The sequence below is a fragment of the Hemitrygon akajei genome, chromosome 32 (assembly GCF_048418815.1).
Source record: "Hemitrygon akajei chromosome 32, sHemAka1.3, whole genome shotgun sequence".
Taxonomy (NCBI): Eukaryota; Metazoa; Chordata; class Chondrichthyes; order Myliobatiformes; family Dasyatidae; genus Hemitrygon; species Hemitrygon akajei.
The window spans coordinates 6,997,564-7,010,355 of NC_133155.1; the positions used below are offsets into that span (position 1 = coordinate 6,997,564).

At 40.1% G+C, this 12,792-nt stretch overlaps 1 protein-coding gene across 2 annotated transcripts in view; it reads right to left on the reverse strand.

Annotated features, from left to right (window-relative positions):
• The window catches only part of LOC140719717 (AT-rich interactive domain-containing protein 1A-like), a 121,109-nt gene that overhangs the window by 25,317 nt on the left and 83,000 nt on the right, over window positions 1-12,792 (reverse strand). For both annotated transcript variants that reach the window (XM_073034529.1, XM_073034528.1), the window contains exons 7-10: window positions 10,664-10,831; window positions 8,233-8,545; window positions 6,082-6,215; window positions 81-190 (exon numbers count right to left, since the gene is read on the reverse strand). In XM_073034529.1, coding sequence (XP_072890630.1) covers window positions 81-190; window positions 6,082-6,215; window positions 8,233-8,545; window positions 10,664-10,831 — 725 coding nt within the window. The remainder of the gene's footprint in view (window positions 1-80; window positions 191-6,081; window positions 6,216-8,232; window positions 8,546-10,663; window positions 10,832-12,792) is intronic.

Sequence of the window (12,792 nt, forward strand, 5' to 3'; positions counted from 1 at the left end):
ACTGCTACAAGTTTTTCACTGCACTGGCACATACATGTACTTGTATGTGTGACAATAAACTCAGCTTTGACTTTCCTTACCTTCGACTTAGACTCAGCCTTTGTCATTCCATCTGCTTTATTGTTTGCTTTCTGTGTTGGCGGTAATTTTCCTTCCCCAAGTGCCATCATCTCAGGACTGGGAGCCATGCCTGCATGAAGGTTGCAAGGGAGGAGTTTAACACTGAAGCTTTGCAAGGTAATTAGTTAACAGACACTTTAAATGGTTCCACTATTTTCTCCCATCTGTTTACTAAGTTTTTAAGCTTGCATCCAAGGTACTCTCATTCTTCAGAGTTCACAAATCCAAAATACCAAACAGACTGCCTTTTTTATGTTGCCTTCACACAACATAGTTGTTAAGAATCTTGGAACAACAGAAGAAATGCTGCTTTCAGCAAACACAGACCTTTTACTAGTTTGTGTCAACTATCAGTAAACAGCATTCTTAATCCCCATTCTGATTGTTAAGCAAGTTGTATAAAATGAGTCATACTGAGAAAATGTTACTTTTTGAATGAGACACTAAATAATACCCCTCCTGAACAACTGCATGAATGAACCTTAAAGTAGGAAACTCATTTGTTCAATCTATTTTTTAATCCACGATAACCACTCTACTTCACGAGAGTGAGTAACTAGTGGAAGACCCCAGGGATCCGCACATCAGGCCCAAGTGTTCACTATTAATATTAATGACCCGCACGAGGAAAAGAAATGCAAAGTTCCTAAGTTTGCCAAAATAAAAATACAGGTGGAAGGGCATACTGCAGTAAGGACAGGTAAGTAAGAATGAAATAGGTGAAAATCTGACCAATGGAGTTTAAATGCAAGGTCATGCACTTTAGGTTGAGGAGTCACTGCAAAAATCAATGAAGTTTATTTATTAGCAGGATATAGAAGTCAGCAGGCACATCCCAAAAGTAGTTAAGGCAAATGGCCTTTATTATGAAAAGGCTGGAGTTTCAGAATAGTAGTCTTGTTAGCTCTATAGGACATTGGTAAGACCAGGCCTGGAATACTGCCGAGTTTTGGTTTCCTTACCCAAAATGAAAGAAAAAGCAGTCTATAGATGAACCACCAGGCAAAGTTCTTGGATCTGAGTTGTTCTAACAGGAGATTCGACTGTTAGTGTCTGCACTCTTAAGCCTTTTTTTCACAATGAAAGATGATCTCATTCAAACATCAAATTGTAAGGAGGAGAAAGCTACATTACGGTCCAGTTATTTAAAAATGAGGCACTTTGAAATTTCTTTCTTCAGTAGTGAAACTGAAATTCTCTGCTCCTGACAATGGTAAGGGCCATATTATTAGATACAGTTAAGGCAGCAATAGTGTAAAAATTCAGATGATCAAGGAATAGGACATTATGGGGGAAACTGGCAGAGAAGAAGAGTTGAGTTCATTCAGGAAATATCAGCACACATAATTTAATAGCAGAGCAGCCTGGAGAAACCTAATGGCTCCACGTTGTTGTGCCAAGTGCCTGTTACATACCCCAGCCTCCAATGACACACCCTTTACTAGACCTTGGATACTTTTGAGGAATTAATGCTAAATGGGTTAGGACAAGCAATGAGACTTGCACAGCACTGAGAGGCAAGATAAAAGACAGATTGTCTAAACCCTATGGTCTCAGTCATGAACTCCTGATGTAAACTGCTGCCCTTCTATCCTTGTCTGGATGCAGGAGTTCTGACCAGCCTAGACACTTCTCTGTGGTAACAACCTCGACAGTGATCACTGGCTATTGAGATCAGTACCATAGAGAAATTTACAGGCTTGGGAGAAGTTTGAGCCAGATTAAAAAAGGGGAAGAAAGTATCTTTAATCACAACTAAATGGCCTGCCAACACTCTAGGCAGTGACTGGCAGTCCCTACAGTTGACCTACACTCACCATGTTACACAGAACTCTGAGCCTCAGACCTCAGCATCAAACACCCATAACCCTCATCTTGGTAAAAAGCAATTCCAATCCTCATAAGTTGTCATACCCAATAATTCTGGATTACTGGTTGAGCAGTGCCTAGCAACAGGAAGCAAGGGGCTCTATTAACAGTTTCCTGGCACTGTGGTTTGTAGTACAACAGTGCGCAGCAAAGAGCAGGAGTTCACACCAAATTTATTATATAATAGCACCTTGTGACACATCTCACTATAAATAATGTTAAATGACCTCTTTTAGCATTGATTCCATTACCTGGAAATGCACTCTGCCAAGGCATCAACGGAATAGAATTTCCTACCACTTTCTGGTTAATCTCATTGGGCTCCCTTGTTGCCGATGTCGCCCCTTCCTCTTCCCTTCCCTTCTCTTTATATTTATACATTCCTCGACGCTTCTTAACACCTTAAAGCCTTCAGCACCCTCTCAATCCACTTTGCATCTCCTTGTGAACGTGGTTCATAAATGCTACTGCCTTGTTATTCTATTGTTGAAAATGGGGATATGGTTGGTGTTCAGCTCTCCCACTTGGCTTTCCCACTTGAACTCTGAGTCCATATCGTTCAGCTTGATTACAGTGCCATACAGAACAATGAAAGATATCCTCAGTTTAAAGATTTCATCTCCACAAGGAGCACCTATGGTGCTCACTTCTACCAATGCTACCTAAAAGACATTGCACCTACAAACAGTAGGCTGGTGACGGTTACAGCAAGTAGGTTACCTTTTGCGTTGGTTTACTTGCTACCTGCCTCAGATGTACATTCTACAAGACTAAGTTAACCCAATCAGTGGGGCACAACCAGGAACCTGGTGATTGTTACCAAGCATCCACTGAGTCTTCCAAGTGTTGGACAACAGAGGGGCACCGATTCATCAGTTGGAGGAGGAAAGGCTGTCGTAATCAAGGGACTTTTTCCTTATTCCTGAACTGAATGACCCTAATGAATTGAATTGACTTTATTAGTTCCATCCTTCAAAAATATGAGTAAAAATCTTTACGTTATGTCTCCATCTAAATGTGCAATTTATAGTAATTTACAATAAATAGTATATACAATATAACAGAAATGGGTCAGGATGAATTAATCAGTCTGATGGTCTGGTGAAAGAAGCTGTTCCGGAGCCTGCTGGTCCTGGCTTTTATGCTGCAGTACAGTTTCCAGGATGGTAGCAGCTGGAACAGTCAGTGGCTGTGGTGACTCGGGTCCCCAATGATCCTTCGGGCTCTTTTTACACACCAGTCTTTGTAAATGTCTTGAACAGTGGGAAGCTCACATCTACAGATGCACTGAGCTGCCCACACCACTCTCTGCAGGGTCCTGTGATTGAGGAAAGTACAGTTCTCATACCAGGCAGTGATGCAGCCAGTCAGGATGCTCTCAATTGTGCCCCTATAGGAAGTTCTTAGGATATGGGGGCCCATACCAAACTTCTTCAACCGTCTGAGGTGAAAGAGGTGCTGTTGTGCCTTTTTCACCACACAGCCAGTATGTACAGACCACGTGAGATCCTCGATGATATTTATGCCGAAAACTTAAAGCTGTTCACACTCTCAAGCCCAGATCCATTGATGTCAATAGGGATTAGCTTGTCTCCATTCCTCCTGTAGTCCACAACCAGCTCCTTTGTATTTGCGACATTGAGGGAGAGGTTGTTTCCTTGACACCACTGTGTCAGGGTGATGACTTCTCTGTAAGCTGCCTCATTATTATTTTAGATTAGGCCAATCAGTGTAGTATCATCAGCAAATTTAATTAGCAGATTGGAGCTGTGGGAGTCATGGGTTTATAGAGAGTAAAGGAGGGGCTTAGGACACAGCCCTGAGGGGCACCTGTATTGAGGGGCAGAGGTGAGGGAGCCCACTGAAGAATCTCAGGGCTATTCCCTGCACATTGTAATTACCTCCCGTCCATCTGAGTCTGCATGCTGCCTGCAGTTTACAACTCTGTGAAATCAACTGTCAGGTTGTGACCCGATCTGTCTGCGGAACAGCTTGTCCACTTTAAGTAAACAGACCTCACCAGTGAGTACATTTACATGGAGCGCTGCCACAAGAAAACAGCACTGGCACCATGACCTCTTCTTGCTATCATTGAGCAGGAGGTACTTAGGCCCCACACCACCAGGTTCAGGAACATTTATTACCAACAACAATTAATCTCCTGAACCAGCACGGATAATTTCATTCACCACTATTCTGGACAGATCCTACGGCTTACAAACTCACTTTCAAGACTCTTTACAACTCATATTGTATTTCTTATTTGCATAATTTGTCTTATTTTGCACACTGGCAGCTGCTTCTTTTCTGTAAAAGCCTGCAAGAAAATGAATTTCAAGGTACTATATAGTAATATGCAAGTACTTTGATCATAAATTTACTTTGAACTCTGCAGTGGCTTTTCCATGGCTGAGTTTGATGTCTGAGTTGAGCCAGGTGGCCTGACTTTTGTCCTTTCTCTGTTATATCAGAGTGGTTTTCTAGGCCACTTTAGAGAGCAAGGATCAACCACATTGCTCCATATCTAGCCAACAAATTCTGTCATCAAACATGGGACAAGCAACCCATAACAAAGAGGTATCTGTATTAGTGTCTTCCATTATTTGATTCTTGAAGAGATCTCTTATTTACAGATTTCTTTCCAAAGTGACAGATGTTCCAGCAGACCTCCTGAACGTCCAAGCTAAATAGGTATTGCCTAAAAGGCAGCTTGAAACACCAAAAGGAAAATCCAGGAATTTAAAAATGTTGGTATCTAACACCAAATGAACATTACTTTGACAGACTGTTGTGAAAATTCTTTGTGCAAGGCCACTCCTGCCTACTAAACCCTAGGGTAATTCAAAAATACCATAAGACCATATGATATAGGATCAGATTTGGGACATAAAGTCTGCTCCACCATTTCATCATAGGTGATCCCTCTCAGCCACCATCGCCTGCCTCTTCCCTAGAACCCTTCAAGCCCTGACGAACCAAGAATCTACCAACCTTTGACTTAAATATACCCAATAACCTGACCTCCACAGCCAGCTGTGGCAATGAATTCCAGATTCACCATTCCCTAGCTAAAGAAATTGCTCCTCACCTCCATTCTAAAGGACACCCCTCTATTCTGCGGCTATGCCCTCTGGTCCTGAACTCACCCACTATAGGAAACATCCACTTTATTGAGGTCTTACATGTTGCTATCCAAAAGTATCATCTATGAGCATATTATTCTGCACATTTTAGCCAAACTTTTATTTTGAGGATTAGGATCAAGTTTTGCCTCGGGCTTTCCTCAAGAACTTCTGACGAATTAATCCTAAGGTCTGCAGTCATTCTGCTCAGTCCTCTTTATAGCTGTAAAGAGAAAACTCAAAATTCCAGCAACCTGCAGCACTGGTCTTATCACTGATCAATGCAATGCTTTAGTGCAATTTGTTTAGTGCATGTGATTTATCAGAAGTAATGAATATGATTTAGTACTTTCATGACCTGACCAAACTACTTTTGAAATACAATTCACAATAATGTGAAACATGGTAATTGATACACACACAGCAAAAACACTAACTAATCTGTTTTTAATTTACGAGTTGAGGAAGAATTTCTTTAGCCAAAGAGTGGTGAATCTGTGGAATTCGCTGCCACAGGGGGCTGTGGAGGGCAAGTCTTTGCATATATTTAAGGCAGAGGTTGATAGACTCTCGATTGGTCAAGGCATGAATGGATACAGGGAGAAGAGCTGAGAGGAAAAATGGATCAGCCACGAAATGGCAGGGCAGACTCAATGGGTCAAACTCTGCTCCTGTCTTATAGTTAGCCAGGATTCTGAATAGAGTGCTCAACTTTTTCAAAAAGATGATTTTAGTCGTTCAAGAGACCAGCCACAGTGCCGGTTGAGAGAAGCAACTAAAGAACGCACCATGAGAACAACGGTGAAGTGCTAAGCTGCACAATGTGATCGAGTATTTTTAATGAGACTTATGCCTCCTAATTTACTGAGCAAGAAAGGAAAGATTTAAAAACCGTAAACAAGGAAGTTTACAATTTTACTATCTTGCTATGCTGAAGTACATTATAGGGTTATAATACCTAAGCAATTACCTGCAGAACTATTTGCCATGGAATATGGAGAACCCTGTGGATTCATCATCCCTGCCATACTGTTCATGCCTTGATTGTAAGGTGAGGCAGAACCCATCATACTTCCTTGATTCATAGTTGGATAAGTAGATTGCCTGAACGAGAAAAGGAAAATAACAGGGTTATGCATTACCCAGTTAAGACACAGAAGTGATATATTACAGAAGTTCAAAAATCTTCGCAAAGGACACAAACTTTGACAGTGTGGTACAATTGGTGAAGAAAACTGTTTTGACTGATAACAGAGTAAATGGGTATCATTCCAAGACCGAGAAATCACTGGGTGAATGTAAGAAAAGGTCAAGGGTGCGAGCAAGCTGCGCCTCTTGAAAATTCCCACAATAACTCAAATACCTGTTCGCTACTTTTCACCAAAAGAAAATCTAGATTATGTGCAAAGGAGTAGGTTTTAGCTTCTCAAACCTATTCCCCATTCAATTAGATCACAATTGATTTGTTTCTTAATGTTTTTTAACTAGTGGACAGCACAGTGGTACAGGTAGAAGAGCCCCTCTCTGAGCACTCAATCCTAACTTTGCTATCTGTGTGGAGTTACTATCTTCTTCTTGTGACTGCATTAGGGTTTCCATCAGGTGTTTTGGGTTCCTCCTGAGTCCCAAGGGCATAACATTGGTAGATTAAATAGCCATGGTGAATTCCCCAGTGTGTAATGGAAGAATATGATGGCAAACGATGAGTGTGGGGAAATGGGATTAAAGCAAGTTAAGTGTAAATGGGTCGGTGCAGATGTGTTGGCCTAAAAGCCCATTTCTGTGCTCTTCATGATCCTTAATGGCCAAATGAACAAAAATCATTTTCAACTGTTCTACCAAGCCTTAATTCTGGAATAGTAGAGAGATGGTGAACATGACTTTGTAGAATTCCTATATTCTTCATGGGTCGGCCTAAAATTAGTCCAGAAGTCCCAGCTTAGTTTTTAAGGTTATGCTCACTGTTCTGAAATCCTTCTCTAGATTAGTCTTACTATCTGCTATTGATAAGCCTGCTACACAATGTAACAATCACATCCAACCCTTCAGAAACAAAGAATCCATCAATGTTCTTCATAAACTTTATTAGCACTGACATTCTAATGTTCAATATTTTAAAAAATTAGATATCGTATTATTCTGAGATCAGTATGTCTTAAGATGTTACTCATCTTCTTGTGCCTTCTTTCTATTCCGTCTCTCATTCATAGCATAATGTTCAAACAGCAGTTACTTTCAGTTGAATTTTTGAGCTATCTCTGAGTCACAGCAGCACTGGCAGAACTCTAGTGTTATAAAGAATTAAACTTTTTAAACTGTCACTAATGTTGCCAATTTTTTTAACAATAGCCATTGGAACAAAAGGCTAGATACAAGAAAAACTTTTCTCATGAACATTGAGAAATAGTTACATAGATGGCCTGGAACCTCCATATACAAGTATAAGTGTGACAATCCATTAATGGTAATGGAGTCTAACAGCTGCTTTCCCCTTCTACTTTACCTACCTTCAGGGTTCAAGGAACAGCAGCATTTAGCTTGAAAACTAGCACAATGCATTTCCACCTTATACACCTCACATCTCAGTGACTGGATGCTCAGCCTGCTTGAAGTTGTTTACTTGTTATATTTAATTTTTAAGAAATCACACTAATCAATTCCCAGTTCAACTTCAGTCCCAAGTCTCCTCATTACCTTTGGTACAGAAATGGAGGCTAATTAGACATCATACAAATACAGACAAGCAGGCTCTGAGATGCCAACCACAATACCTTCCACTCCAATGCAACATTCTTCAGACAAATTCACTTGAATATCAATTTCTGAGATAGATACATTTACAAGAAATTATAGTTTAAGTATCTTCTCTACAAACCCATCTCCCATGCCAACTATTTACTCCTGAGCATTTAACTCCCCAGTGTTAACTTTAACCAATTAATGTTCTAGTAATTAGTTTTCAGCTATTTATTAAATTAGACCAGATAACAGCACATCTAATTATAACATGCTAATATTAATAATCTAAAATTCAAACTTTACAAAATATTAATTTCCTTGGAACTCTCAGTTTGTGTTTTTCTCTGATTAATTTTTATCTTTCAGCCATTTTGCCACTTACCTATTCTGTACCGAATTAGCCACTGCATGCATTGCAGCGACCGTGTCCTGAGCCTTGCGGTTCATGGTTGGTGGCGGGCACATCCCTGAGGTCATTTGTGCTGATAGGTTTGCTGTGTTCTGGGTCATGTTGCCTCCATAGGGCCGATTACCCATTGCGACAGGTCCTATTCTCCCTGGTGGCATCCCAGCGTAAGGTGGTGCTGGACCCTGACCGTGCATTTGGTTGCCAGCAGACATTGCATTCATGGAACCTCCCAAGCTGTAGTTTGCACTGGTCATTGCGTTATAGTTGGGTTGTCTGGGATAGCCTCCTGTTTAAAATAAAAGTGGGGGGATAAACAATTAAAACAATGACTGTTTATCAGAAATAAAAACAGAAACTGGTGGAATTAATTAGGTACCAGCTAGAGAGATTAGAATCAAGTTATTTTTCATCTTAATTAACTTTTAAAGTTTTGCATTTACCTGAAAAACTGGAGCTAGCACATTTAATAAAACCACTGTCAATTTTCAAACTTATCTACTTTCCTGCCTGATCCTATTGTTCTTGATTTGCTTAATTTCCAACAAATGACAAAACTATCTGATTTATCCAGGCTATGCTGATTTAAAGAACAAAATGTGACTCAATCGATAAATATTCGAGCAGGAGTTCCTGAACTATTTTATGCCATAGACAAATACCATTAAAGCAAGGGGTCCATGGACCCAGATTGCAAACCCCCGTGAGCGGTCAGAAAGAAACCAAGATAACTGAAGAACGTAAATTAGTGATCAAATAAACAACTACTCTCAACTGCAAACTCCTGCTCATCTTGTAGTAAACCCAAACTTATTCTCTCTACTTAGCTGCAGCACATGTAACAGTTTAGAGCAAAAGAAATACATTAAAAACAGCCTGTAGAGCTCATGAATTTGAGGTGCAACAGATACAAGGATATTTGAGGTGGGGCAACACAGTAGCATACTGTACAGCACAACGCTTTACAGTACCAGCGACCCGGGTTCGATTTCCACTGCTGGCCATAAGGAGTTTGTACGTTCTCCCCGTGCTCCAGTTCATTCCAACAGTCCAAAAACACACCAGTTAGGTTAATTGGTCATTGTAAATTATTCCGTGATTAGGCTAGCTTTACATCGGGGGTTAAGAGGTGGTGTGACATGAAGTGCCAGAAAGGCCTATTCTGGGCCATATCTCAATAAATAAGTACTTCCTGGTTTGGGAGAGGAAAAGGACCTTGTGGTATGGATCCACAGTTTCCAAAACTGTGGGAAGACAAAGGAGAATTTAAAAAGGTGATAGAGTATATTTTATTATCTGAGGCACAGAATAAAGTTCGTCCATTTACTTGGCCATTCTGCATCTTCAAAGCCTCTGTGACTTCATCACAACTCTTACTGTCACCAACCCTAGTATCATCGAACGTGGATTGCAGGTCTTGTTCCTGCAGCAAGGTCACTGATAAAGTTTATGCATTGCCGGGACTCTAGCATCAATGCCAGCGTACCAGATGAATCACATCCTTCAAACCCAAAAATTACCCATTTCTCCAACAGCACATCTACTGTCCATCCATTAACCCACCTGCACACCATGCCAGTATATAACATATGGGATGGCAGATAATAATGTTGTTTAGCAAATTCTTGTGAGGCACCTCACTAAAGGGCTTTGCATTGTCTAACTAACCACTCACATCCATTTTCCCACTGTCTATTCCTCTGGTTACTACTTGAAAACTAAGATTTGCCAAACTTTTTCATAAACCCAAGTTGACTTTGCCCAATCCTACTTTCTAGAGCTATGTTGATAACTGCTTAATAACAGGTTCAAGTTATTTTAGTGAGATCAAGTTAGTTCATCTGCATTTACTTGTTTCCTTTCTCCTTTACTGAACAAATTCAAGTTCATTCATCCCACACCTTTTGGCTAGCTGCTCAACTAAAAGAATATTTCACAGGAAGAAGCTGGATCAAGGGAGGCACAGCAGTAAGGAAGCAGCTGGATCTACATCTGATTCACCAGTGCATTTGCTTATGTGGTACGTGTCAGGTAACAAGCTTTTAATATAGTGGGGTTAAATTTGCTGCTTTTCATTCTGATCAAACTATTCTTCAATCAAGGGGATTTTGGGAGTTAACAGCCAATGTTATCACTATCCTCATCATCCCAGAAATTTATTGCCTCTCTATTAATTTCTCTAACTTTTTTTAAAATATAAAGCAATAATGACTTTAATTCACTTCTTCTAAACTTTTGTTTGAATTCCAGAAGGCCTTGTATCCTTATGGATTTAATGCAAATACGTTGACATCTTTAGAGGCAAACAGTTTTTATATGCCTTTCCTTTATCATAGAGAGAGAGATACATTAATTCACAATGCTGAAGTTTCAACACTTGCATACACGTTTTGCACATGAAACTTACCTTGAGGTCCATACTGAGCACCTTGAGGTCCATAATTTCCAGAGTTATTTTGCTGATACGGGCTCATTCCAGCATGCATCTGGCCCCCAGATGACTGACGTGGGGATAATGCTGACCCTGTTTGTGGAGAGTTGTACTGAGGCAGTTGTGGGGGTCTCTGTATGTAGCCTGTAGCGAGAGAGTCCCAGAATTCTATGAGAGCTGAATATAGCTGATTAAGGGTTACATCTCACTGTAAGTAATTTACAAAATGCATCTTTGCACCATTTCTAATTGTCCACAAGACAGTGGTATCATTTCTTGAACCACTGCAATCCACATGGCTGATGGCACACCCACTATACAACAGGGTAGGGAATTCCACTAATTGGAGCCATGGATATTTGCAGCTCAAAAGGGAAGCCTGCAGATAGTTGCCATCCCATATACTTTCTGCTTTTGCCACAAATCATGATGGTGATGGGTTTAGGAGATGCTGTTGACATCATGACTAGTTGCAGCAGTACATCTGGTAGGTAGTGCACATCGTAATATAGCGGGAGAAGAGATCAGTAAATATTTGGTGTGGTGGATACTGTTTAGATTTTCTGATGGTGTAGAAGCAGCAGTGACCTAGACGCTTGGAGGATATTTCATTGTACTGCTGTAAACTCACAGAAATTACAGAATTCTCGCCCAGTCTTGCAGCTATCACATTTAACTAGTTGCTGCAATTAAGTTTCTGATCAATATGTTGAGATAAGATTTCACAACAGCAATAATACAATCCAATGCCACATAAAATAATCAGCTAAGATGATGCCCTGCTATAGGAAACAACTGTCTGATACTTGTGCGGCACAATTGCAGCTTGCCACTTCTCAGCCCATTCCAGAATTTTTTTTGCGTGTTGCCCCAGACAGTCAGCCATTCTTGTCTGGTGCATGGTGTCAGGATTGGTCTCCTTTCAGATTAACCGGCTCACGATATGAACGTTCCTGACTTGACCCTTGTATTTTTTTAAAAAACAAGGCCAAGTGGCTAGCTCAGTGTTCAACCCGGCACAGATGGAGAGTGTGCTCGGGGGTGGCCCGACTTGGATTCGAACTCGGGAGCCTTCGCTCCGGAGTCCGGCGCTGATGCCATTGCGTCACCAGCCGGCCAACATTCCAGACTGTTGTCCAGGTATTGTTATATGTAAACACGTTTATTATCTGTTTATAATCATTACCTGTTCGTTTGTATAATGAAACATAGGTTCCTAACCAGGGGTCCATGGATAGATTCCGGGGGTCGGGGGCTGTGAACTTATAAATTTTTTTCCCATCCATCTTTATTTTCACTAATCTCTAACTGAAATTGAGCATTTCCTTCAATTATGAATGTAAATTGGAGTTTAACTCAAAAAGCCTTGAAGAATTCTGGTGTTACTTGAGAGAAGCTATCCTCTCCTTGTAAAGTGAGTTATGGAAGCTTTAATTCCATTTGCAAAAACATATTTTTGCGATTCAGAATTTTCAACATGACGTGTTGCTTTGTCAAAGACCACCCCACAGTTTAATGTTCTTATTCAAGCAAAGCAACAACAGCCTTCACACTCATATGTCTTTAAAATATAAAACTTAATTTTAACTTGCCTATAACTTTAAATGTATAGTCTTGTTATTTAAGGTGTTAATAAAGAAGCACATATTACTATATCACAAATTTTAAAAAATATTTTGGTAACTATTTTGATATAATTGGTTTCTTTTGTAATCCTATTTTATTTTATACATTTCAATACATTATTCTGAGAAAGTGTCCATAGACTTCACCAGACTGGCAAAGGGGTCCATGGCATAAAAAAAATTTAAGAACCTTGAGATAATGTAATTTTAACCTCTGCTTTAAATACAGTATTACTATTGGAAAACAGCTTGCTGATTCAGGAACCTCATGACAAAGTTACAATGATAGCAAGGGAATACAATGGAGTTAACCAATACACTTAGTATTAAATTTATAAACAGTTCTCTGAAGATTGTACCATCTATGCCACTCATTTCCACTCCCAATTTTCTAATAGCTAAACGTTCATTGATGAACAGTTAATACACAAAGAAAGACTGTACAAGTTGAGTGCACGATCTTTGAAGTAGATAATGAGA